Raw genomic sequence first — 25,011 nt, 5'->3', positions numbered from 1 at the left:
GACGCAAAGGACCTTTTTTCATACGCATAGTCGATGACATCCTGTGTCGGAGATTGGGCCAAGCGTGGAAGATGTATAAGTTGCCTTGATTTAGGCAGATGGACTACGCTGGAACAACGTAGGTTAGTACAAGCAGGTACATTTCCTTTCTCATTTGAGCAGCTTTCCCGCAGATGGAAGCGCGTGCAAAGTCGCTAAGAAGTGCACCGTACACAAGTCAAGGACCAAGTTTGCCTTCTGTTTTAGACCAGAAGGTATGAAGTGTTCCAACCGGACGGCAACAGATTCACTGGCCAGTTGCCTTCTACCTTCCCCTTCTTTCATCGTTGACGGCGAGTTCCAACTCGTCCAGATCTAAAGCGCGGCATTTTCACTCCGATTTGGTTTCTTGCTGACGATCTTAGCAATCAGCGACCCCGATGTTGTGGCCAGATGCAGAAGTTGGTCTCTGCGAGAACATGTTCGAGAACAGAACGGTTGATCTTCTGCGTCAGTCGTGCCACCAGGTGAGCTCAAGCTGGTCAGCAGAGTCGTGACGGGTCACGAGTTCATCTATGTCCCCAGATGGAGCTCATCAACAGCTTACTGTCAGACATCAAGTGTTGTCGAAGAGGGGCTGCGAATATGGCGGAAAGCTAAGACAGTGCAAAGATCGCCTATCATTACGGAATTGATTCCATCCTGGAAAAAAAGGATACTGATATCATTCTTCTTCGAAGGTAAAGAGGTCATGCTGATGGCTGGCATCCGTTTAGTCAGACAAGATCGTCAGATGGAGACTGAAAGTCCAATTCCCGCGTCAATCGTGCCACCAGGTATTCCTGCGGAAACCCAAGACTCCTGATGAATAGAGACTTCCAGTGGGGTCATGATCCTGAATGCAACCCTGTGGCGGGGAAGGGTGCAATTATGGTCGTTGTTTCTGAGAGCAGGTCAGTAAACCGAGTGGGGACGAAGAAAGAGAAAGACAGTGCAAAAGGGAGGATCGACCCTTGTACCAGCGCATCAGAAGATATCTTTCTGTCTTGTGTGCCTGAAACAACTAACGAGCACACGATTTGGTGTAACTGGAAGCGATCTTCGGCATCAAGAGAACTATGACAACTTTTGAGTACATTCAAGTTGGACATGAGTATTGGATACGGAAGGTGCAAGGCGCGGCATGAATACTAGATCTCTGTCGATCTTTCGGACAGCCTCCCGCTTCTTCTTCATGAATGGATGTGTTTCATGTCTAAAGCGTTTCCAGACTTGACTTTGATCTTCAGAGGGGAAACAAGCATTTGAACTAACATTTCCTCATCCCCAGCATCTACTCTAACCACGCTTTGCGTTCTCCTTGAATGACCGCGAAGCTTTATCCACAAAGTCAATTCGAACGTCCCCTCTCATTTCATTAGGACCAAAGTAATGATTATGGTGTTTCACTGTTTCATCACTAGAACGTAAGTGTTCGATGCATATGTATATAGTTCTTGCACTTCCTTCTCCTCTTCTCCCTCCCATCCACTACTGTTTTCTAAGTCATTCAACGGACCAACTCGATCGCGACATATACAACCCAACTTTTCTACCACTTCTTTACTTAAACAACCAAACAACTTAATCATGGTCTGGTGGCTGTGGCAAGCTCTTATTGGCGCCCTCATCTCCTAGTGCGTCAAATCTACTGCTTGTCGAACCCATGCTAACCATGTCTTCTTTTTAGCACTGTGATGGAGGGGCTCCCACACAATATTTTGAATGATGATGATATGGCAGGCACCGGCATCAACCCCAACAACACTCAGTACATCCTTGCCGTCGTTGGAGATCCCAATCCTGCCTACAATGCCAAAGCTCCACAAGCCGGTGTAGAGCCTTACGTTGGCACCAAGACCGTCACGATCAGAGTCCAAGCTACCGGCGAAGGAAGACTTCCCACTGAGGCTGAGATCGGCGAGCTGCTGCAGAAGGGAAAGCTCAGCCCCAATGAGGAGCAGATCAAAGGATTCATGGCTAAAATGGGGGTCGACTTGTCTGGGAAACAGGATGATGGAGAGGGCTGGAAGGGGGCATATGCTTCTGCTGCTGCTGCTGCTGCTGCCAATACTCATGCCGAACCCACTGGTATGGTCACTGTCTTCGTTCCTTCCGGCGAGGCTCAGCAGACCGGAAGTGCTTGAGTGGCTCAGGTATGTTCATCGTTGAATTGCAATTGATCACTTCTGCTTTTACCAACACCATCTACACATAGATCCACGCTGCAACTCTAGCAGGTTCGTCCCTCGTCACGAACCATTGCACTTCTCTCTCGGCAAGCTCCCACACCATCAAAAAGAAACCCCTCGAGACAATCGCTGCCATATGTGGTCCACACCCACCGTCCTTTTTTCCATCATCGCTTTCAAAGACGTTTGAAACACGACCTATTACCGCCATACCGACCATATTCACACTCCTTCTTTGCTTCTCCTTCTCCTTCTCCTTCCCTTCCATACTATCAAAAAAACAATAATGTATCATGTATAATTTTCTGAAATAACGAATGAAAACTTGGCTACTAAATTCACCATCTCATCTAGTCATGTAAACGTTGGTTTTTGGCTGTCGAGATTAAGGCATGTCCTTTTATTACCCTTTTCCGGTGGGTTTGGGTACTTTTGAAGCACTTCGCGAGTTACGGTCGCTCTTTCTGCAAAGGTTTGAAGTAAAGAGGTTACGTTACCGTACACGCACACACTTCCCTCGGCATGCAAAAAAAAAAAAAGTTGAAGATTGCAGATTGCGTGATTCTTGTGATTATCAAAAACAGAAAATAGAAGCCAAAAACAGGTCACTTTGAGACACAACATGTGATTTAAGCCTTTCTCCAAGACCCTCCCTAGTATTCATCTATATGTTTTGAAGTAGACAGCGCTGTTGTCTTTGATTCAGAAGAGAATAAGATGGACGAGTAATTCACTGAACTGGCTGATCTGTGAGCGGGTAAGGAGGGAAAGCGGAGAGAGAGAGAAGGGAGGTTATCGGGCCCCCTGAAGTAATGTGTGTCATTGCCATCTTTCATGTCCTTGCTCTTTGGATGCGGGAATAGTGAGATCGGGATAAGATTTACTGGGGGTTCTGTGGAGGAGAATGGGTAGTATGATTCACTGATCTAGCGGTTCTCATATACTGTTTGTACATTTGACGTGACTAGGACACGCAGGTCTTTCGATATCGCGCTTTCTGTGGGCACACTGTGTTGAGTGTAGCAAAAACTGAACTTCAACATGGCTCTCATAGACTTCTATATCTCTCATTATCATTCATACATCTTCGATCTGCATTATACAATCCGAACCACATCTACGCCATCTTCTCGACCTCGTCGACACTGTTCTGTCTGTCCCTCTTTCTTTGCCTTCCCTTTTCACTCCAAGGGAAATGTGCCACGGGAACCAAGAAGAAGCTATTTCCTCTGTCCGCAATACCAGCCAACATGTTCCACCATGCGATAAACGCCGCTACGATTCCAAAGCCACCGCCTGCCTTGACGAGAGTTGCGTGGGGAGAGGTGACTCCAGCCGTGGTGGTAGTGTACATATAACCAGTCGCCAGCATGAGAAAGGTGAGCCAGACGGTGAAGAAGAGAGAGGAGAATGCGAGAGTGGAGCGGAGGGTGAGAAGCCAGAGGATGAAAGTGAAGATGAACCAGCCCTGTTTTGCTGTGTCAGTTGTGCTGTGCGAAAGGAAATGAGCAAGGAGGGATGACACACGTAAAGGTAGAATCCCACAGCGGCGTAAAACTCGGGCGTGGCGCCTCCGTAAGCGGCGGCGATGTTGAAACCACCGGGAGTGAATATGATGCCCAGTCCAATCCTAAAGACAATTAACATGAGTCCATCAAAACCTTGCACATTGATTCAAACATACCAGAAACCACCATAAGACGATAATGCAGTAGCACCGAATGTGTTGCCGACAGCCATTTCCCTGGATATTGTATCAGTAAGGCACATTTTGATATCGGATTCCGAGACAATCACTCACCACATGCCAGCCAACAACTGAATCAACCCGCCATAAGCCAAAGCAGGCCCGACAATGATATTTGGCTCCAAGCTCCCCCTCGTTCCCAAATTGAGCAGACTCAAAATAAAAGTCGTCAGTGCGAATCCAGACAACCCCAAGGGTGCAGGGTTGGCGAGTTTTCTGTCCGGAGGCTTGTAGAGACCAGGCTGGAAAGCACCACCAAAGGCAGGGAGGTAGGATTCATTGCTGGGGATTTGGGAGAGAGGGCCATAGCCAGGTGTCCAACGCGGGTTTATAGCAGCGTTTTCGAGATGGTTGGTCGTTGCTTTTTGGATAGCATCTGGATCCGCAATGGAACTAGAAGCCGTGCGAGAGGAAGGTGTTGGAGGTGAATCTCGTTGCGTAGACGCCATAATTACAACTCGACGACTCTTGCTGGAAAAACGAAAAGAAGAAAAGAGATCAAAGATACAAAGAAACACAGGAGACGAAAAGCAAACTTATGAGGAAACAGCGATTGTGATGTGCACCTACTAGTCCCAAACCTTTTACATGTGGTATGCCAAATATCCATGCTGCTCAAGCTGCTCAAGCCAGATCATTTCCCCAGAAGGTCTTGCATCCCCCCTCAATTGAACCACTGTTTATCAGCAACGGCCGCACGCGGGAATAAAGCAAAAAAGGGAGTTTTGATGTCACGATGGGCGGCTCTTGGAGTTTGATGTGTAGATCACTGCCTGATACTGCAAAGGGAGATCCCCCAGATGACGGCACTCCGGAATTGCGGAGTTGTGGAGAGCGCGCGCGGACTGGGGGATGTGACTCCTGTTCCGGAGGTTTCGGAAGTAAGGCATGCATAAGAGTCACGGCTGCTTGTTGTTCCGTACTGTGCAAATGAAAGAGAATCACAAATTTATGAGGAGGTGAGAGAGCAGTCGGTAGAGTGTGTCGATTTATGTTCGAATCCATCCAGCAATTCGCGACAAGCTGGCTGCTCTTGTACGGCTTTTCTTGCAGTTTAGCCGAAATCAGCCCGTTTGGCCAAGTCAGTGAACACCAAATCGACAGCTGTATAAAACATTCACGCTAACCCCAACATAGGTGGTACGGCGTGTCACTCGTAAGCCTTCTTGAAGGTGATATGACAAGATCCATGGTTCGATTCCGTGAATGGGCATATCCTTTTTGTATTCCTCGCAATGCTTTAGGTGTTCTTCAACATCAATTATTCGGCATGATGGTTTGACGACAGCTGTCCGAGCTAGGGGAAAGAACCATTGTCCAGAATCTTTTGCCAAGTCCACTTCTACACCAATATCAAAACCATTGACCCAACTTGATGTGATGTTGGCAAGGCGGTTGTCGCCCTGGGAACAAAGTACTGTAAATGGGACAAGGTGTAGAAGCTCCGGTTTTAAAGAATTCTCATCCATTGGAATTCTAGCAATTGCAACTCTGGCAGCTAGAACTCTCCTTTGGATGTGGGGGTATAAGATGTTTTTAGGACTTGAAGTTATATACGAAGTGGAAATTATACAATGCTTCTCACACACACACACACACACACACACACACCTTCATCACCGTTCCCAAGAAAACCTAGGTCTTTCTTCCTCTCTTTCCCTCTGGTGCCCTTGTCCTTCCCTTCCCCTCTGCTGCTGCTGCTGTGGTAACACAGGCTCACTCCCCTCCAATTCATACACCATCCTTCCCCCACCAGCACCCTTCACACCCCTCCCATCCAACTCCGGCGGCTCCCAACCCCCTCTCATCTCCACCCTCCTCTCAACCAAACTCCCCTGTACCTCCTGCGGTCCCACCCACCCATATTTCTCTCCTCCGGTGGGAAGTTCATTCAACGCGGCTTCTGAATCAGAAGGGAGTTCCAATTTCGGCCTCGCGTCTACTTCTGCAGGCGGTGAGAAGTTTGGCGGTTGAGGAGAGGAGGTCTCTGAGGATGGAAGCAAAGGTAAAGCGGCGGTGATGCGTTGACGTCGTCTGCGGCGGATGTAGAAGGCTGTGGCGAAGATGAAGAGGACTAGGGCGGCACCGGCGACTACACCCACCGCGATACCGATGATCACGTTTCTGCTGAGAACCGCATCCGGTCTCGTAACCACACCGCCCCCGCCCGTGCTATTCGTAGCTTTGACTCCAGGAGGTAAGATCGATACGAGTTTTTCGGCAGGCATGGGGTTTGCAAAAGCAGCTTGCGCGATTGTGAAATTGGCGCGTTCGTAATCGGCGATCAGATATGCTTCTTGGAGAAATGTACGGCCGAGGATATATTGCGAGTCGTTTGCAGCCCTACGGATGGGGAAATAGCGCGTGCTGTTTTGATAATAAGGATAGGAGGCTTGAAGGGCGAATGCTGCGTATGGGAGTACAATGTTTACACTTTCTCCTCCGTCGGTGGTTTGAGGGGAGAGTTTGAATATGATCTCGGGATTGAGGTTGGTTAGTTTGGAGTGCATGGTGTCGTTTATTAGGTAGAGGTCGGTTTGATTATCGTAGTTGAGACCAAAATTCGTTGCGAAATTGTCGCAGGCTGCAACAGGCATCCAGATATGTGGGATTGTACTGTCTATGAGGGAGAAATAGCCTGTGGAGTATAGGGTGGCGCTGCCGAGGAGAGTGTTGCGGGCGGTGATTTGGGTTACTCCAACCTGGAGTGGTTTAGAATCGTCAGAAGCAAAAGGGAAGATTGTGCCATTGGCGGAGAGGCGTGATGAATCGTAGCCGCCTAGGGTGAGGCTGCCTAGTACTTTGCTGTATCCTGGACTTGCGTTAGTGGAGTCTGAATACAAAGAGTGGGCTGCGTACGGTAAGAAGCGCCTGCAGTGTAGGCATATGATTTCGAAGGTATGGTGTTGTTATTCCGCAACGATGTCAAGAATGACGGTTGCGGATCTGACAGGACTGAGAAGTTTGACGGCCGTGGGCCCAGCCCCATGATGCCGTACATGAAGCTCTTATCGGCAATACCAGCAACCACCTGATGTGTCTGCTCAATACCGCCCGAGTTTTCCACTTGTAGACCAACTGTATCGAAGCCGTACATGCCATTCGCATTGATCCCAATTTGTGTTTCAAGATCTGTCGTGTAGATGCCAATATCGCTCCAGGTCGTCGAAGCATTGGTTTGGAAGCCAGTACTGACATCGCCTTGGAATGGCATTACACCTCGCAGGCTACCACAGTTCGCAGGGTCGTCCTCGGTACATCCTTCAGGAACGGGTATGAGTGTCTCTTGTCCAAAGGTAGAGGGAAAGACTCGGAAGTCTTGTGGTGGGGTTCCTACGCGGACCATGAATGAAGACCAGCTATGCGATGGTCAGTCCCAGATTGAGGGCAAAGTGTGTGGTGGCCATACCTGCCATCATTACCATCCCAGTATTGCGAAGGCGCGAAGTAAAATGGACTCGGTATCGCAGTGGCCGAAGAGGAAGCAGTCGAGGAAGACATGTTCTCGAAGACCAGTCGCACGGTCAGAAGCGTGTGTATCGCAAAGTCATACAAAGACGAAAACGAGTCACACAAGGGTCAAGGCAGCGGTTAAAGACAGCAGGAGGAAGCGACGGTGAGTATTTGCGTGTACGCGTATAATGGACAGTATGGGAATAGAAGAAGAAACTAGGAAGGGGAAAAGAGGAGAAATGTGAGCGGCTGCTCGAAGCGCAAGCGCTGGTGAGCGGGACATTTCCATGTTCAAGGCACTGGACGCTGCATGAGGCTGTATATGCTGCAGGACAGAGAGCGCAAAAGTATCAAAAATAGATGAAGTGGTGTAGGGTGGGACCAATCAGCGGATGAAGGATGCGCATGGATAGATTGAAGTTATGCAAGTCGAGTGCGGCGGTGAAATGTTTCTGAAACAGTAGAGCGTGAGATGGATTGGAAGCGATGGAATAGGTACTTGGCCGATGTATATGGATACTATGTACGGACAATCTTGGCTACTCTGTCTTGATTGAGAAGCATGGCATGTGTTGAAGGAAATCGAAGAAGTCGAACAAGGAGTTGGACTTCGGATCAAGGGGGCCGAAGATTCGGCTTCACACCAACGTCAGATGCGGCGTCAAGCAGGCCGAGATGGGCCCAAGTGGTAGAGTACCTAGAGCCCAACAACAAACATGACAAGAACATAACAGTCCTGCCCATTACCATCCAGACACTGAACCGCCGTCGAAGCATAATAGAAAGAGTCTAGAAAGAGCAGGAAGCAATACAAACATGGCCGATCCATACCAATGGCGCGAATCCGTCCTGTCCACGCGCAGTCTTTCATATGTCAGCAACATGGATGCCGCCGAAGCAATGCTCAGGCCCTCGACCCTACGCAAGAACACCCTCAGCTCAATAACCTCTTCCTACGCCGATGAAGACTTCCAGGATGCCCTGACTCAAGTCCCCTCAGCCGATGCCCTCCCACCTTCCGTATCCTCATCCCCTCTGTTCCGACTCCCACGCGACCTACGTCTACAAGTCTACTCCCATCTCCTCACCAGTCCTCAACCCATCCACTGGCCCATAGAACACCAATCCCACTCTCTCACACCACAACTCCTCCGCACATGCCGCCCCATCTACGAAGAAGCCGCCCGCGTGCTCTACCAAACAAACACTCCCACCTTCGCCCACCCTAGCGACGCGAACATGTTCGCTCACGCTTTGAGTAATCGCTCCTTCGCATGTCTGATCCCACACATCACCCTCCGCATCCGCAGCAACGATACACGTCTCTGGACTGGTTGGTTCAACACAAACGCTGCAGAAAGAAGTCTAGTCCGCGACTTGCCAGGATTGCGACGCTTGACCATTCGCTATAGAGGTCCTAGATGGCAGCCGAGTTTGAATGAAAAGGCGAATGCGGATTTGTGGTTGAAGGATCCGAAGTTGCAGGAGATTATTCTGTCCGTGAGGAAGTGTGTTGCCGAGGTTAGGTTGTTGCTGTGTGTGAGGTTGCCTGAGGAGGTAATCGAGGTCATTACGAGGGGTGTGGCTGCACAGAGTGACAGGGCAGAGGAAGGCGAAGAGAGGATGCCGCATGTCATGTTCAGGAGGTGGGTTTGGCTGAATGGTTGTCATATCCGTGTCGAACCTCTCGGCAAAGATGATGATATCTGAGGTGGCGCATGGCTCGGCTGTGGCATACTCATGGCTACACAAGATACGGATCATTCTTTGACCTCGCACGCCTGGGGATGTCTCGAGAAGATGATCGTAGACATTATTGCATCCTACGCTCTGCTTGCTTAGGTTCAGAAAGATGGTGGACCTTATTAGTATGGCCGTCGACGACATTCACGAAAGAAATCGGCCGTGCTTATGGCTGTTCAGGCAGATCGGGTTCAAAAGGACCTGATGATTGACATGGCATAATTCCAGCTTCGGAAACGGATGCTCACTGCTTGTGCTAATGAAGCTGAGCTTGCTTGGGGCTGAGAGCTGTCACGACACGAGATAATGGTTCACGTTCACGATGACGATGAGCACGAAAATGACGATGTGAAGAAGAATAAGAAAATGTTGCATTTCACGCTCTTTAAGCCCGTAAAACTCCCAGGATGATGTTTGCACCTCAGAACGCCACTTCCCATAAGCCATAAGAGAAGAAAGCCGTCTCCTCTGACACCCATTTTGTAATCAAAAGATCGTACACATATGACACAGTTTTGGACAACAAAAAACAGAAACAAGACCGATTTAGTCTTGAGTTGTTTATGCTGCGCGCTGGTAGATACCAGCAACCATGGCGTGATCTCTCTCGAAGGGCTCAAGGGTAAGCTGCTCCTTGGGCTTGATGCGCTCCTCTCTCATCTTTTGCACCTCACGGGCGAAGACGGCCTCGGGGGCAGCGGTCGAGTCGATACAGTTGGCCTTGATGGAAACAAGGACACCACCGCCGACCTTCAGGAACAAGTGGGCGTTAAGACCGACGATACGGGCCTGATCGGGCTGAGCAACATCGGCGAAGATGCAGTCGACCATGCCGACGAGCATGCGGTACTTGAGGGGGTGACGGGCGTCCTCGACAATGGGGATAACGTTGGTGCGGTGAGTAGCCATGTTGATCAAGTCACGGCCGGAACGGTGAGAGAACTCGACGGCGTAGACGGTACCGGTGGGACCGACGATATCAGCGACGTGAGAAACGGAGGTACCGGAGGCGGAACCGAGGTAGAGGACCTTGGAGCCGGGCTTCATGTAGATGTCCTGGAGACCACCGAGGATGCCGGCGGCAATCTTCGAACGGAAGGGGTTCCAGACACGGTACTCGACCTTTGTGGTAGCGGCAGTCTCGCCGTTTTCGACAACGGGTGCAGGAGAGTCGACAGTAATGCGCTTCTCACCATAGACGGCGACACCAGGGGCCATGCTCTTTGTGCACAACATGTCCTCCTTGCCGCGAGCGATAAAGACACCGGCGTGTCTGTGGGGCTCCTATGATGCTTGTCAGTATTGGGAACACATGAGAGCTTCCTGTCGATTGTACGAACCACGATGGCCTTCTGTCCGCCCTTGGCGCCCATGGCTCCTCCACGACCGCCGCCTCTAGGTGCGCCGCGTCCGCGACCACCGCCACGGCCTCCTCTGTCGCCAAAGCCGCCTGTTGTAGAGAGTCAGATGCTGCTTGATCTGATGAAGCTGTTGAAAGTGGGCGCATACCTCTACCACCGCCACGGCCACCACGGTCTCCGCCAAATCCACCTCTGCCGCCGCCACGGCCACCACGGTCGCCGAATCCACCTGTTGTATAGAGTCAGCAGCTGCTCGATGTGAGGGAGCTGTTGAAAGTGAGCGCATACCTCTGCCACCACCGCGACCACCACGATCTCCGCCAAAGCCGCCTATTATGTTGTCAGGGTTCTGTAGTTCGAAGCTGTGAAAGAAGTGGATTTACCTCTGCCGCGAGGAGCACCACCACGAGGAGTGAAAGCCATTGTTGATAAGAAGGGATTGATGTGAAAAGGTCGGTATAGATGGGACCTTTCAAGCTCTGTCGACGAGTGAGAGTGAGAACTTGGATTTTTTTCAGATTGGCGCTAATGGTCCGGGGTCCAAATTCTCGCCGACTCGCCGCTGATTGGTTGAGGCGACTAAGCGAGAATTCGAAAGCCCACGGCTTCTTGGCACTGCGAAATCGACCTGTGTCTGTTTTTCAGCTTTTGACGCCGACGATTCTTCTCTTCGCACGCCCAACGAGACAATACCGACAAGATGGTGAGTATCCATACAGCTCCATCGCCGCTTCATCGATCGCACCATATCACCGACACGCACACCCGCTCGCTCCTCTACTCCCGACCGGCCACCTGCTCGTTTCGACCGCCCTGCAAGATCGATTGCGCATTCTCGCTCCAGACTCTGTCGCTCCTGCCCAGTCTCGCCATCATGCGCAATTGCCATTCTCTGCGTCCGGGACAGCATCTGGCCGATCGTTATCCAATCCACGTCCATCTCCACACTCTGCGCATTCATCTGCCAATCTGCGCATCACAACACCCACTTCACAACAAACGCCATGCGACACCCGACTAACACATCTCCCTCCTTCAGGTCCGCTACGCCGCTACCGAAATCGAGAACGCCAAGAGCGCCCGCGCTCGCGGCTCTTACCTCCGTGTCTCTTTCAAGAACACCCGTGAGACCGCTCAGGCCATCAACGGCTGGAAGGTCACCCGTGCCCTCCAGTACCTCGAGAACGTCAAGAACCACGCCGAGGCCGTCCCCATGAGACGTTATGCCGGGAGCACTGGCCGCACCGCCCAGGGTAAGTCTGCCAGCTGCGAGGATGCATATGGGGATTGAGATATCCACCTGGGAATAAGAACACACATATTGATTCATTACAAAGGCAAGCAGTTCGGTGTCTCCAAGGCCCGCTGGCCCGTCAAGTCGGCCGAGTTCATCCTCTCGCTCCTCAAGAACGCCGAGGCCAACGCCGACACCAAGGGTCTTGACACCTCCAACTTGATCGTCAAGCACATCCAGGTCAACCAGGCCCCCAAGCAGCGCCGCCGCACATACCGTGCTCACGGTCGTGTATGTCCACTTCGCCCCGACACCTTCACCTCCTCCAGTCCACTGACACTCTCCAGATCAACCCTTACATGTCCAACCCCTGCCACATTGAGATGATCCTCACTGAGGGCGAGGAGGTCGTTCAGAAGGCCCCCGAAGCTGTTGCCCGTGAGGGTGCCCGCCTCAACACCCGCCAGCGCGCTCAGCGCAACCGCCGCGCCATCACCGCCGCATAAATGCACTAATCCTGTATTTTGACGGCGTTCAATGATGAGAGATCGGTCTGGGAAAGCGGTTATGAACGGACTATCTACCAGCGATAACAAAAAGACAAAAAGCGGTGTTGCCTACTCATTTCCCTTTGCATGGTATTTCCTCAATGGTGCTTTTACGGAAAAAGGAATTATGGTGTTTTTATGATCAAGGCACTTTTTCTAAGAATGATATCCCCCGTGGCTCATTGTGATGGTGGCACCCATGCAAATCTTCTTCTCTCCCTCTTCTCATCTCATGATCTGTGTTGGGTTGCCCTCATCTCCCTTCGTGTTTGAACATTGCCGTCCTTGCTAACATCTGTCCACACATGTGTTGCCACCTCGCTGGTCTCGACTCGTCTACACATGAACTTCCACCAGCCCTACTCACTGCCATAGCAACTGTCTCAACATGTCAAGCGTCAAGCGCTATACACTCCAATACTCAATCTTCTCGTCTTCTCGACAACCAATTCGTCGAGTACAGGACACGTACACGTGCACGTTCATACCAAAGAGCCATCATTCCAGATGCGCCAATGCAACACGTCGAACCGCAAGTGTTGAACATGTCCTCATCGATATCCATCAATAGACTGCTCTCAGGTCTCGTCGCAACACTTCAGAGTCTCAACGACTTGAGAATACAGTCAATGGACTCATGTGTCTCCTGTACTTTCAAACTATCTATCTGACCACATCACACGATTGACCCCTCGCTCTCTGAATTGACAATCAGCATCATAACAAGATAAAAGTGGTACGGGAGGCAAAGGTGTCAAGTCATTCGAACATACCATTTAAACCTTGAACAGTTTAGTGGAGAAAACGGAGCTGTAGGTTTTGAAGATGAAGTATTATTGTCTGTTTTTCTACTTTTCCACCTCGTATGTCAAATTGTATAGATGGATGGTCTGAGACGGCCAACCTCACATTTGAACCACATCAACCACATCAACCTCATCAACCCTATACCTCCATCTTCCCCCTCCCCCTAAAACCCATACACCTATCAAACCGCCCCCGTAGCCCGTGCACTCTCCTGCACAGTAATAATATCAATCTCCTGCCCGCCCAAAAAGCTCCTAATCTCCTCCTTGCCAGGAACAAACCCATCCTTCAAAAACTCCTTCAGCTCCTCTTCGCTGGGATACATGACTCCCTCTGTAGCTTGCAGACGCACGGTGACCGTACTCGCGGGCAAGAATTCCTGCGCCTTTGCCATTTCGTTTTCGCTGTTGGAAAGAGCGGGGTTGTAGTTGGGGTTCGGGTGGAGGATTTTGGCGATGAATTGGTGGGGGGTGGAGGATGGGTCGGAGGGGTCGATGGCGGCGTTTTGGGTTATCATGAAGAGGGGCCAGATCCAGTCGGAGATTATGGCTGATCCTACGATGCCCATGGTTTTGTCTTGTGGTATGTGGTGGTGGTGATGTTTTGGAAAGGTAAGGAAGGATGGAAGGAAAGATCGATGTCTGGGGTGAATGGTCTGCTATATAACTCTTGAGCAATGGGGTAGATCTGACCAGGACGAGAGAGGAAAGTGAGGGGTTGTTGTTTGTGTTGAATTAGCGATGGAACTTACGTGGATCTTGAGAGAGTTTTCTGAAAAGCTTCATCTTGTATAGTAGTGGTGGTGCTACTTGTGTTGCGCGATCATGTCGAGAAAACTAGATGTGAGGAGAACAAAACCTAGTGCTCCAAATTCTTGGATGGATATCATGAACAGCAGATCACATGTATCCCAACAGATCGAGCATTTTGATCAGGCAAGAACGACCTCTTCTTCTTTTCTCTCATTCATTTGAGACAATTTGTGTCGCGTGGAGGTCGGCCGTGTGGAGTGAAAAGAATAGGAATCTGTTGATGTTGTATCTAGGATGAAATAAAGTTTCAAGTCAAATCATATCGGTGTAACACGCTTGGGCGAACACATCTTCTTGCCATCTTGAAGGTCATTACAAGATACAAATGTTGTGAGGAATGGCGGACAGGCATGAGCTGCAACGGCCAGTCTCAGAAGACTGTCAAAGAAAAAGATGAAAATGTTGAAAAGAAAGGGAAACTCCAGCCGTGATTCATGCATCATCTCACCTCACATCTGCTCCATAATCATTGATCCCGGTGACACCATACCATCAATAGCAGCACCGTCATCCAAACCCAAATGCGACCACAACATTTTACAATCATCTCCAAACACATTCTCACTGAATGGGAATTTTCTCAACGTCCTCTCAAAGGTTGCAAGACCGTGAATTTGCAATCTCACTGCAACTTGTCTGGTCGTCGTCAAGAAAGAATCCAACATGTAACTAGGCATCCAAGTTTCTCCAGACGAGCACACGTTGATTGCCGCTGTGGAAGCTTGGAATAGGATCCAGAGGAGAGAGTCTAGTTTTGCGGTGGCTTCCCATTGGAGGATGAGGTCTGGTTTAAGACCGTTCCAGAGGCGGTAGACTAGTTTTGATTGGATGGTGTTGATGACGGTGTTGAAGAGTGCGCGCATGTTCACGAGACTGGGCATGCACATCCAGGTGCTGAGTTGTGCGCCTAGGATCAACATGTCTGTGTCGCTGCATTCGGTATGTGTCTGGCTATCGGCGATGGAGTTGCAAAGGTTGTACACGATGGAGTAGAAGGCGTTCTCGACGGCGAGGAAGTGTGCTTCTTCCGTCAGTGTGGTATCGAAGGAGAGGCAGAGTTGATGTTGGCGGTTGAAGAGGTCGTATGCCATTTCAGAGGTCAGGGTTTCTGATGTTGGGATCATGCGAACGGTTTCTAGCGACAGACGATGGGCTTCACTGTTTACCTCTGGTGGGAAGGTGGCGTGGGCTGATTCGAGACGCAGACCATATTCCAGCATTGGCCGCTCCAAGAGTGCAGATGCAAGCTTCAGGTCATTCCATATCGTGTGACGCCATTGTGTGTAGCCGAATGATTGGAGCCCACCAGCTTTGTTCACCAAGTCGGTAACGCATCGCATGTGTGTTTTCGCTGCATCGTATTCCTTGTCGCCCAAGGCCAAGTTGACCTGGATGGCTACCAACATGACAAAGGTGTCTGTTGATGTTTCCGCCAATCCTGAGGTGTCGTCCGCTACGAGAAATCAGTATAGTTTCTGCACTTTTCAACTTCCAAAACTTACTTGGCAGAGCCATGCCGTTCGTGCCTGTGAATTGAGGTAGACTAGACAGCCTGGATACACCTTGAGAAACTGCACGCATGGCAGCGATTTTGTGTTCGAAATAGCTGATCTGATTCCGGTCTCCAGTAAGCACGCTACGTTTCATCTCTGCAATGCAAAGAAGGACATGAAATAGCGGTGTACTCGTAAGTGCGATACTCCAAAGACCACGTCGGAAATGGCTGTCAACCTTATCGAGCCAAAGAACTTTGCTCTCCCAGATGTTGTTTCGGTTGATGGGCCGGTGAAAGTGCCAAGTTGCCAGTTGATCTACAGCAAGGCCGTTCAAGGGCAAGGTGTTAAATGGGTCCCAACGGTGAACCGCAGGGCTGCGTAAGAATGGGTTTGGCGCTTGGAGCAAAGCGGACTGATCGGACTGGAAGAAGGCGGGTGATGCTTGTGCGTTGATCTGCACAAGAGCAGTGGACTGTGGTGAGGGCTCGTCAAACACGCCTGGGGATGGATTAGATTGTGTAACGGAAAACAAAGGCGATGATGAGTCCGTATAGCCAAGCGTGTCGGTGAAGCCAAGGGGAGATGAATCAGTATCGTCAAGAGATGGAGTCCTGCCGGATGATATCGAACTTCCTTCGGGATACTCTTGAAGAAATACCAACTCGGTCGACGAGGACGATGACTGGCGGTGCAGTTGAGGATTATCCTTGCGTGCTCGTGATGCTCTTTTTACGGAAGAGCGCTTGGGGCGCGGCTGAGACGCAGCCTGACGAGTGTTGGTATTTCGCCGCCGGGACTCTTTGGTCTTTGCAGCTGAAACCTCTGGCGCAGGAACTTCTTCAGTAGAAGCGCCGTTATCTGCCTCCCTTTGCCGCCGGAAAAAGTCATGCATAACATGCTGTCTTACGGTTGGCAAAGATTGCTTGGCTTCGACGTCTGGTTCGCCAGTATAGTTGACAAACACGAATTTGCCCACAGCCGCCATGTTCTCGGTCTTTCTCTGTTTTCGTTCTCACACACACTGAACCACGATCAGAACGATGATCGGATGCTGCTTTGATGCTTTTGCCTCTTCGTTGCTCCACTTCGCAGAGCGACTCGAACTTGGACCAGCAGAGAAAAGGCCGTAAAGGGGAAAAGAGTAGACTTGTAGACTCGAAAGGGAAAAAGGCAGGTGAACCTGATCTCCGGCGAGTCCGTGGGTATAAGAACACGAACAAGGGCAAGCTTTCGGTTCAAACGTGTGCGCTATTGACCTTTTGCTCAAGACGGTTAGGGTCGGTAGGTGTGAGATACAGGCTTCCCCGCAGCTGTCCTGGAGTCGTACTGAATGCGATGATTGGGCGGCACACTTTCCTTCAAGAAATGAATGCGCCTGGTATTGTATGCGGTGTGAGATAGTCAATCCCAATAAATCAAGAGGCCGCAATCCTGGCTTTTGGCAATTGATTGGATCTCTTTGCAGCAAGGCCTTTTGCGATGTTGAGGTAGACCGGTCAAGCAAGACGGCAGACACAAGGTTTTTCGTCGTCAGCTGTCGCGACCGAGCTGACCTCCACGGGATGCTTATCTCGGTTATGATAGGCTTTTGTCCAGACCCAGGACCTCGGGGGTGCAGCAAAAATATTCCGACGACAACAGAGCTCAGAAAGATGAGTGGTGCCTGTCAAAAACTACTTCTACTCGACACACGAACATGTCAACACCAATCCATGCATTGCGATCGTCCGCTACTGACCTTGTTAGGCGGGCAGTGGCAGCTATCCAAGATAATGTCGCATCCGCTCCTGACTCCTGAGTGACCACGGCACGGTGTCACCGAAGTGTAATATGCAACACAGATTCTGCCACTTTGGAGGCCTGCCGCGAGACAAAGGCGATTGATTTCAGATGAGTAGTACAGAGATGGGACGTTAATGGCCTTTTCTTCACCTCAGTATTCAGGCAGTGCCTGCTAAATTGGAAGGCTGAGCGTCATATCTCATCTTTTGATATATCCAGAGAAGGTTCACAGCCCCTAACTGTCATGCTTGCGCGTGTCGCAGAGAGGAACTGGCATGTGGCTGTCGACCTCCGGCATGAGATAGCCGGCGGTGTCTCCGACCGCCTCGAGGTTCTCAGCAACACCTGCCGCAATTGATCCATGTTCATGGCATTTGACCCAGCAAACCATCTACAGATCACAGCTGAGCATAGTCTGGACTCGCTTTGGTGCATAGCAAAGGATTGTGTGTGCAGAACACGGCTCAACAAACGACGAGAAGGATGCTTTCATTGTTCAACCGAGGTATCATTTGATTTGAGTATCTAATTCTATATGGCGCGCGAACTGCCGTGCGACCCGGCGACGTGCGGTAGTCAAGATCTGTAAATCCCGGTCAGCGTTCAAGTCTTACTTGCAGCAGTTCATGACGAATTGGGATATTGGTGATAGATCAGAAGGTCTCCAAGCATGGTCTCGACACGAGTTATTCCGAACAGGTCTGTGAATTTTGCGCAGGAATTTCATCACTTCGATGGGCAGGGGGGAGATAAGAAGATGCATACCTGGTAGTTGGCAAGGGCTGTTTGACCGGTCCGTGGTCCTCGCTATCAGCTCTCGCATTGCAGATCCAATACTGCTACGGCACGCAACGCGACTGTGAGAGCTTGAGATATATCTCTCAGCGGCGCATGCGATGGCGCGGCAGTGATGGCGAAGCAAGCGCAGAGCTTGATGATGAGGAAAGAACTTTGGCAGCTGCGAAGCTGAGAAGAAATTTCTATCAAATGTTGACCTGGCCTGTGCACGATATCTCTTGGCAAATATCGACTATGTTCAACTTTACCTACTCGTGCCGTGAAGAATCTGGAGGTAATGATGTACGATGATGGTAAGAACTGTGTGGTATTGATGAGTGATAGTACGAGGGCCCAACATACCATATGTATGTGGTCGCATTGATTGCGTTGATAGACACTTGTCACCTTTGCTTGTCTGGCCGAAGTCATGCCAACTTCGAGCAAGTTGCGGTTTCCTTTTCGAGACATCAGTCGCATACGTTGCAAGATTTCACAAGCATAGCTAGCACGAGTAGGGCATAAGTTACTTCTATGTGCAAATGGAACTCGATAGATTTGGTAAAGGGAGAGCTCTGATGAAGTCCATGCCATGAACCAGTGCGATAGGGATGACCCGGGCTTCTTGGCACAAACGCGTCGTTGTCAAGCGCGTCTCACTTCCTCGGTTTATTCACTCTCCATCAACAACAACTCAATTGTCATCAAAGTGCGCTGAGGACTCTGGCAATTGAGACCAAAGATCGAACGCCCACTTCTTCTCTGATTCCTGGTCAGTTTTGGTAGGTTGAACATTCCAGCGAAACGACACCCACGTCAAACACCTCAGGATCATCACCCCAAACACTTTGGTCTTTCCAACAAAAACCATTGCTTTCTCTCTGCGATCTCTGTTTCATCATGGAAGGATCCGGACTGCCACCTGATCATGGTAAAAAGCGCACCAGAGACCATGATGATGATGCCGAGTTGGGTTTCTTCGCAAGTCGAAAGCGTACTGATCACGGCCAAGCTCAACCCCGTTCTGACCTAAATGCCTCCTTGGCAGAGTCGGGTCTTGTACAGACGACGTGGGGACCAGTCTTACCTATCGGCGCCACTAGTCTCCCTGAAGAGGCTGTGGCCAAATTTGGTGTCTATCGCAATCTTGAGCCTAGCGGTGCGCACAACTCCAGTGATGATGATTCCGACGACGGCCGCCCGTTTGGAGGAAGAACGAGCACACATTGGCAAGCAATCAAAGCACACTATCAATCTAACACGCACACGCAACCTCATACTCTTCATCCCTCTGACTCCGATTCTGTACGCAAGAACCATATTCAGATGTATGCTCCACCTCAAACCCGTATTCGAACCTTACCCGTCTTCAAATACATCGGAGATAGACGGGTGGCTAGATCTAGTGCATCGACTCTTGTTCATCAATCGTTCCAAGAGCTGCAATCTGCACGTCTGAATACAGGAATGGGCAGCGGAGAAACCACAACGGACAATGCCAATATGAGTGGCCGTGGTGGTCCTCATCAGATGGCTGACTTCCCTTACCGGCGCTCTCAGGCTCCTTCTCCCTCTCCAACTCTCGAAGTTGACGCCCTCAACTCCGCTCCCCCTGCCCAGCAGAAGCAAATGCTTGGCGAGGTCCTCTACCACAAAATCCGCAAGCAGCAGCCCGAGCTTGCTCCTAAGATCACTGGTATGCTCCTTGAAATGGACAATACTTACATTCTTGACCTGATCGCCGACGACGTTGCTCTCTACAACAAGATTGTCGAGGCCACACGTGTCTACAAGGACTACCTCAAGTCCGAGCAGAAGCAAAAGGAGATGCTTGGTGAACTACTCTACCCGAAGATTCGCGAGCAGCAGCCCGAGCTTGCCGGCACGATTACTGGTATGCTCCTTGAAATGGACACTGCTGAGCTCCTTGATCTGACCACCAATGACGCCGCTCTCCGCAGCAAGGTTGCTGAAGCTATTGCCATTTACAACAAATACCTCGAGATCCAGGGCAGCGAAGGCGCTACTCATGCTCACAACAACTATGTCAACGAGTTTATATCTCTTCCTGCTAGTTATGAGCCCGTGCCCAAGTACCGTAAACCTCGTCACAAAAGTCTTCGCAACAAAAAGGCGCCTATCATCGATGAGCCGCCTCTCAACGAGCCGTCTCCCCCAGGACCCCATGTCTCAACACTGCCTGTTGTTGATTACAGCAGAATCGTTACTGTGTTCCAACCCGGCTCGTCAACACCGATTGTTCGGCCCCACCAAGGACTGCAGCTGGGAGAGAGTCTGGAGCAGGTAGAAATGTGCCCCAGGATTGACAACATGGATGTCGAAGGCGGCAAGCTGTACCTCGCGCAGACACTGCACTTCCACTACCGTCTGTGGATCGGCTGCCCTCTTCATGAAACCGAAGAGGGAAAAGTCGGCCACGCTCGCCATGTATCAGGCAAAAAATCTGATGCAAAGCCGCAGTCTCGCATGTGGCGTTGCGCTTTGCAGTCTGACCATCACATCACCAACACAGAATACATCGAACTCGCCAAAGCACAACTACCTCACAAGATTTTTGCTAACGTTGCTGAAGAACTCATCCGCCAGCTCCGCTCCAAACAATGCCAACCTCGAAGACCTAAAGATCCGGCTCAATTTGACGATTTCGACTTCCACAGCATCGTTCCTTACGTTGTCGTTCAGTGAGAAAGAAGGTGGGGGCGGGAGAGTCGACAGTGATGCGCTTCTCACCGTACACCGAGACAGAGGGAGCCATGCTCTTCGTGCACAGCAGACACTTGGTACAGAGCATATCCTCCTTGCCGCGAGCGATAGAGACACCGGCGTGTCTGTGGGGCTCCTGTTGCTTGTCAGTTTTAGGAACATATGACAGCTTCCTGTCTATCGTACGAACCACGATAACCTTCTGTCCACCCTTCGGCTGTACTGTATACAAGGAAGAAGGTGGGGTCTCAAGGTCGAAAACACCATACACGTGTTTGCTGCTCCGATTATACTGCCTACGCTGACGAAGAAAGCATGTGTCTGATAAGTATATCTGACGATAGGCAGAGAGGGTAGAGAAAGTCTATTCAGAGGATACAAAGAGGATTGTCTGAATGAGTCTGAAGTGACACTACATCGGTTGTCCCATTCACAGACAACCAAAGGATTGCAAGAGTATGTTGTCTCTTGCCGGTCAAATGTTGTGGTGTTGCACAGTACTTCAAAAGGTTATGGAAAGGAACTCAAACCAATGAACAGAACATACATAGACATTAAAGAGTGTCCAAATCACACGGGCTATAGCTCGACTACGCTGAATAACAGCTGCAGATTCTTTCACAACGTGACGATGTCTTTGTTGAAACATGTGAAGCTCGGGAGCGACCCTGCTTCTTGCAGTCTGTGTTGTGCTTGGCGAGCCATGCACGCCTTCTGTATCCGCAGCTTTGCTTCTCGTGAGACACAATCCTCTTGATCACCACAACATCCGTCCGGATTATGCTTGTGATTCTACAGCTTTTAGCAAGATTTAGACTTCTTGTCGTATCAGTCTAGCCAACAATCTTCACATGCAAAAGCCGAACGGGCAAGACAAGTCGCGTTCCAAACACGACAACGCGTCACCCTCCACGGATGATTTCTTGTGCGGCTAGGAAGATGCATCGCTGCCTGCCGCTACGACGACAACATTGAGCACGCGAATCCAGGTCCAAGCAAAAATGAGCTGGCGGTCATGGCGACTCGGAAGCTCCGCGAGACAGATTGGCACACCAGACCAGGGTGGCCTGCTGCAAGCCAGCCAAGTGCCGATGTTGGAACTTGGCATAATACCAGACTAGGGTATTAGGGTAAAACTATAAAGGTTCGACGAACCGCATGCTTGCGATCTGGAGTATATGTGCGCATACTGCCTCAATGTGGTTTGCGGACTACGAGTACTGACTGACTGATCCTCATGTCAAGATGATCAAGTCGCATGAAAACCAGGCGAGGGTCGCTCGAGAAACATGCCATCCTTCTTCTCATCGACCGTAGTAGCTTCTGTATACGATCGAGGATGAACGACATTCACGACAAGACTTCGCCCAGCAGCCAAAGCTCTAGTCATCGCTATGACTCTGGAGTCGGCTTCGCGACTAATGATATCGAAAGCGAACAGTCAGACGTCCTCAAGGAACTGATTGAATCTCGCTTGTCCAAAGTTGGGTCCAATCAACATGCTCCGAGCATCAATAAGGTGTCCACCCTCGACAAACCTCGAGTCTTGCCATCACCTCGAGATGTCGCCAATCAGCTTGAGCTTCTACGAACTGGTGATTGGATAGAACGGGATCTACACAGATGCCTCGACCGTAGCGGACGAGAGACTTCGCCAGCTTTCTGGACAAGCAGTCCTCCTTGCCTTGCATCCAGCCACTCAAAACTTCTCGACTTTCACTGTATACTGTCAGAGCACGGTCTCGAGGGGCTCATTCGCCTGTCAGAGGATGTCGAACTTGCCAAATGCATTGGGAGTATCAGCTTTGGGTCATATCGATTGACAAAGCAGGCGTGGGTTGACTTCAAAAAGTGGCATGAGGAGCTCTGTCCCACGAAGTTTCCACCATCAGTACTCAAGAAGCAGTACTATTTTGCTCACAGTTTGGCTCTTCTTCACCTTCTATCTGAGGCTCTTGCCAACTTCAAAAGGCACAACGAGCATATCACAGTCCGTATCTTCGATGAGCGGCCGTTGCTTACTGATGCTGAGTCACGACGCAAATGCTATGGCCTTCACTTGTATGACGAAACCCTTCTTGAACTCTTGCCAGTGGATTCAGGATTCACTTTGGAAGTCATAGCCGTCGCTGTCTGGGATTCCGAATATCCCCTGCGAAGATTGAGCCTCCAATACGGCTTGACTACTCAACGAGGGGGAACAAGAATGACAGATATTCAAGAAGTGCTTAGGTTGAACTGCTTTGAGAACAAAGGCTCAATCTTCTTTGGATGAAAGTTGTGGATCGGAACAAAGGCAGGCCGGTAGGCAATCGATGCAGGCTCTATGAGATGATTCAAACACTGTCTCGACCGAAGCCTGCATGAAAAAATCAGGGCAATATCGGGTTTTCGATGGACACAGCTTGTACAACCATCAACTTGTTTCGCAACTACTGCAACACATCCAACATGCTTGTCGACTCCTATCAAGACCTTCTATCGCCGTGCTATCATATGCAACCACTTGATATGCGTGTAATGTCACGGTGCAGCGAACGCGTCTTCCTTAACGCATGTGAAGAAAAGCGATCGGTCTTGTCAACGTGTGCACTTTCATTAGGATACGTCAATCGACTCGATACGTTTGACTATTATAACGCGGTCGAAAGAGTGGACTCTTGGCTCGACGAACAATGTGTATATACGGTATCCGCGGTTGCAAAGCCAGCCGTAGAAATAGTATCATGTTAGACGAAGTCACCGCGAATTCAACAAATATCGAATCTCCACTCGTGGCCCAAGGAAGGATATGATCAAGTGTATGGAGACAGCAGAAGAAGAAGGAGCTGACATCACAATGGCATGAGGATGGGTGATTTGTAGGGCAGATGGACGAATCCACGCTGAAGACCGCGAAATATTAGCATTCATGTTGACCTGGCTTCCTCATTATATCTCAAGAGACTGACGTTGATATTGAGGCTGTTCAAAAATTCGCAGATCGGTATGCCTTGAGAAGACACAGAAAGACTGCGCATATATTCTCATCTGTCTGAGTGGAATTGACAGGGTCGTCCCCCCAGCGAGCATTTTATGACTTGATTCTCTTAATTTTGGCCAGCAGATTGGCTTGATGTTCTCTGGATGTCTTCTAGAGATTTTCACGACGCCTTTAACTCTGCGTACTGGGTCATGAGTTGGTATGTTTGCCGGAAAACCGGGTGTCGCTCATTTGGTGATGAGTGACTCCACCGATGATCGGAATAGAATACGCTGGCATGGGAGCCGAAGAAGCACAACAAAAAAGAAAAGATGAAACAGTCCATACGACCAGAGAGAAAGTACAATGCTAATCGTGTTATGATAGAGCAGAGCAAAAAGCAGTCCATCTCTCAGTCAGAGGTGAAGTCCTTGCAAAAGGATTAAAAATAAATCTCCTCTCTCTGAGTCGAACAAAGGACCTTCTGATGACAATTAACAATTACAGTCAGACGCTCTAAACCAACTGAGCTAAGAAGAGATTGATGGATAGCATGTCAAATTCTGCATATATGTTTCATCAATTGCTCTCCGGATTGAGCATTCCAACTGGTGGCATCTTATCGCTTGCCCACACCAAAGTCAATGGCTCTTGCACCTAAGTGCATATGGGAACGTCCAGATGCCTCTGTTCTGGAGTTGAGACAAACTTGTTGAACTTTGGCCTTTCCACACTGGCAGCCGAGAACAGCAATCGCAATTGCCGTCTACCCATGCTTTCCGCAGACCCTGAGAAATGTCGCTTGTCACTGCCACATCTCCATCTTCAAGACTTCAACAGTGCGTTTTCGCACACCCACCACCGGGTTTAACGCCAATATGGGACATGCTTGCGGGTTGAGTTTCTTCGGAAGATGCTCGGTGTGTCTTCGTCCATTGCTTCTTTTCCCCATCTACCGTCCTTGTATTGATCTACAAAACCCGACCCTTCTCACTTTATGGGACTCGCAAACGAGAAACAACCCGAAGAGAAGAAGAAACAAGGGCTCGGAAAAGCTTCCAACGGCAAACACTCGAAAATAAACTTTGGGTCGTCATTGCGTCTCAAATGTCCAGGGAATTGACACTCCAGCGTGACACGAGAAAACCGTACGCAGCAGCGGGCAGGGTGGTCTTAGGGCTTTTTACCTTGTGTCTAACCAGAAAATCATTCCTCGTGCATGCCAGCATTTGCAAACAAGAGTTTCGGGCTGTGGTCAGCAAAGAGTGTCTCTCGGTCCGTGTGTGCTGGCTTGTGTCGAATGGGAAGAGTCGGGGACAAATTCTGCTCGTGCGCGAGGATGGGAGAGAAGTTCG

The 25,011-nt window shown here is 50.1% G+C and overlaps 9 protein-coding genes across 9 annotated transcripts; 5 read left to right on the top strand and 4 right to left on the bottom strand.

The window, feature by feature from the left end:
- Positions 1 to 1,884: 1,884 nt before the first annotated feature.
- On the top strand, positions 1,885 to 2,278 carry M438DRAFT_347173 (uncharacterized protein). The gene is made up of 2 exons (XM_029905842.1): positions 1,885 to 2,174; positions 2,237 to 2,278. Exons 1-2 carry the CDS (start codon positions 2,032 to 2,034, stop codon positions 2,253 to 2,255), a joined length of 162 nt encoding a protein of 53 aa, XP_029758578.1. The 5' UTR covers positions 1,885 to 2,031; the 3' UTR covers positions 2,256 to 2,278.
- A 975-nt stretch (positions 2,279 to 3,253) lies between these two features.
- On the bottom strand, positions 3,254 to 4,619 carry M438DRAFT_382206 (uncharacterized protein). Its single transcript, XM_029908914.1, has 4 exons — positions 4,012 to 4,619; positions 3,895 to 3,954; positions 3,738 to 3,840; positions 3,254 to 3,678 (listed from the first exon to the last, which is right to left on the bottom strand). The coding sequence occupies exons 1-4, from the start codon at positions 4,404 to 4,406 to the stop codon at positions 3,328 to 3,330; spliced, it is 909 nt and encodes a 302-aa protein (XP_029758577.1). The 5' UTR covers positions 4,407 to 4,619; the 3' UTR covers positions 3,254 to 3,327.
- An 857-nt stretch (positions 4,620 to 5,476) lies between these two features.
- M438DRAFT_322349 (acid protease) lies at positions 5,477 to 7,805 on the bottom strand. Its single transcript, XM_029902955.1, has 3 exons — positions 7,367 to 7,805; positions 6,817 to 7,316; positions 5,477 to 6,769 (listed from the first exon to the last, which is right to left on the bottom strand). Exons 1-3 carry the CDS (start codon positions 7,456 to 7,458, stop codon positions 5,574 to 5,576), a joined length of 1,788 nt encoding a protein of 595 aa, XP_029758576.1. The 5' UTR covers positions 7,459 to 7,805; the 3' UTR covers positions 5,477 to 5,573.
- Positions 7,806 to 8,226: 421 nt separating this feature from the next.
- On the top strand, positions 8,227 to 9,120 carry M438DRAFT_277374 (uncharacterized protein; the record flags this gene model as incomplete). The annotated part of the gene is made up of 1 exon (XM_029900923.1): positions 8,227 to 9,120. One exon carries the CDS (start codon positions 8,227 to 8,229, stop codon positions 9,118 to 9,120), a length of 894 nt encoding a protein of 297 aa, XP_029758575.1.
- Positions 9,121 to 9,388: 268 nt separating this feature from the next.
- M438DRAFT_51318 (Fibrillarin) lies at positions 9,389 to 10,995 on the bottom strand. Its single transcript, XM_029910145.1, has 4 exons — positions 10,898 to 10,995; positions 10,663 to 10,844; positions 10,494 to 10,603; positions 9,389 to 10,437 (listed from the first exon to the last, which is right to left on the bottom strand). Exons 3-4 carry the CDS (start codon positions 10,524 to 10,526, stop codon positions 9,715 to 9,717), a joined length of 756 nt encoding a protein of 251 aa, XP_029758574.1. The 5' UTR covers positions 10,527 to 10,603; positions 10,663 to 10,844; positions 10,898 to 10,995; the 3' UTR covers positions 9,389 to 9,714.
- Positions 10,996 to 11,214: 219 nt separating this feature from the next.
- On the top strand, positions 11,215 to 12,321 carry M438DRAFT_382202 (ribosomal protein L22; the record flags this gene model as incomplete). Its single annotated transcript, XM_029908913.1, has 4 exons — positions 11,215 to 11,217; positions 11,554 to 11,767; positions 11,852 to 12,039; positions 12,096 to 12,321. 4 exons carry the CDS (start codon positions 11,215 to 11,217, stop codon positions 12,252 to 12,254), a joined length of 564 nt encoding a protein of 187 aa, XP_029758573.1. The 3' UTR covers positions 12,255 to 12,321.
- Positions 12,322 to 14,364: 2,043 nt separating this feature from the next.
- On the bottom strand, positions 14,365 to 16,396 carry M438DRAFT_277582 (uncharacterized protein; the record flags this gene model as incomplete). Its single annotated transcript, XM_029900938.1, has 2 exons — positions 14,365 to 15,368; positions 15,418 to 16,396. The coding sequence occupies 2 exons, from the start codon at positions 16,394 to 16,396 to the stop codon at positions 14,365 to 14,367; spliced, it is 1,983 nt and encodes a 660-aa protein (XP_029758572.1).
- A 2,474-nt stretch (positions 16,397 to 18,870) lies between these two features.
- Positions 18,871 to 20,676, top strand: M438DRAFT_356942 (Polyadenylate-binding protein/Hyperplastic disc protein; the record flags this gene model as incomplete). The annotated part of the gene is made up of 1 exon (XM_029907132.1): positions 18,871 to 20,676. One exon carries the CDS (start codon positions 18,871 to 18,873, stop codon positions 20,674 to 20,676), a length of 1,806 nt encoding a protein of 601 aa, XP_029758571.1.
- A 778-nt stretch (positions 20,677 to 21,454) lies between these two features.
- On the top strand, positions 21,455 to 23,201 carry M438DRAFT_51019 (uncharacterized protein). Its single transcript, XM_029910144.1, has one exon. It carries the CDS (start codon positions 21,953 to 21,955, stop codon positions 22,967 to 22,969), a length of 1,017 nt encoding a protein of 338 aa, XP_029758570.1. The 5' UTR covers positions 21,455 to 21,952; the 3' UTR covers positions 22,970 to 23,201.
- The last annotated feature ends 1,810 nt before the right edge of the window (positions 23,202 to 25,011 follow it).

Source organism: Aureobasidium pullulans (genome assembly GCF_000721785.1).
Source record: "Aureobasidium pullulans EXF-150 unplaced genomic scaffold scaffold_14, whole genome shotgun sequence".
NCBI classification, from domain to species: Eukaryota; Fungi; Ascomycota; class Dothideomycetes; order Dothideales; family Saccotheciaceae; genus Aureobasidium; species Aureobasidium pullulans.
Note: the sequence above shows the minus strand (reverse complement) of the source record. Positions and strands in the feature narration are given on the sequence as shown.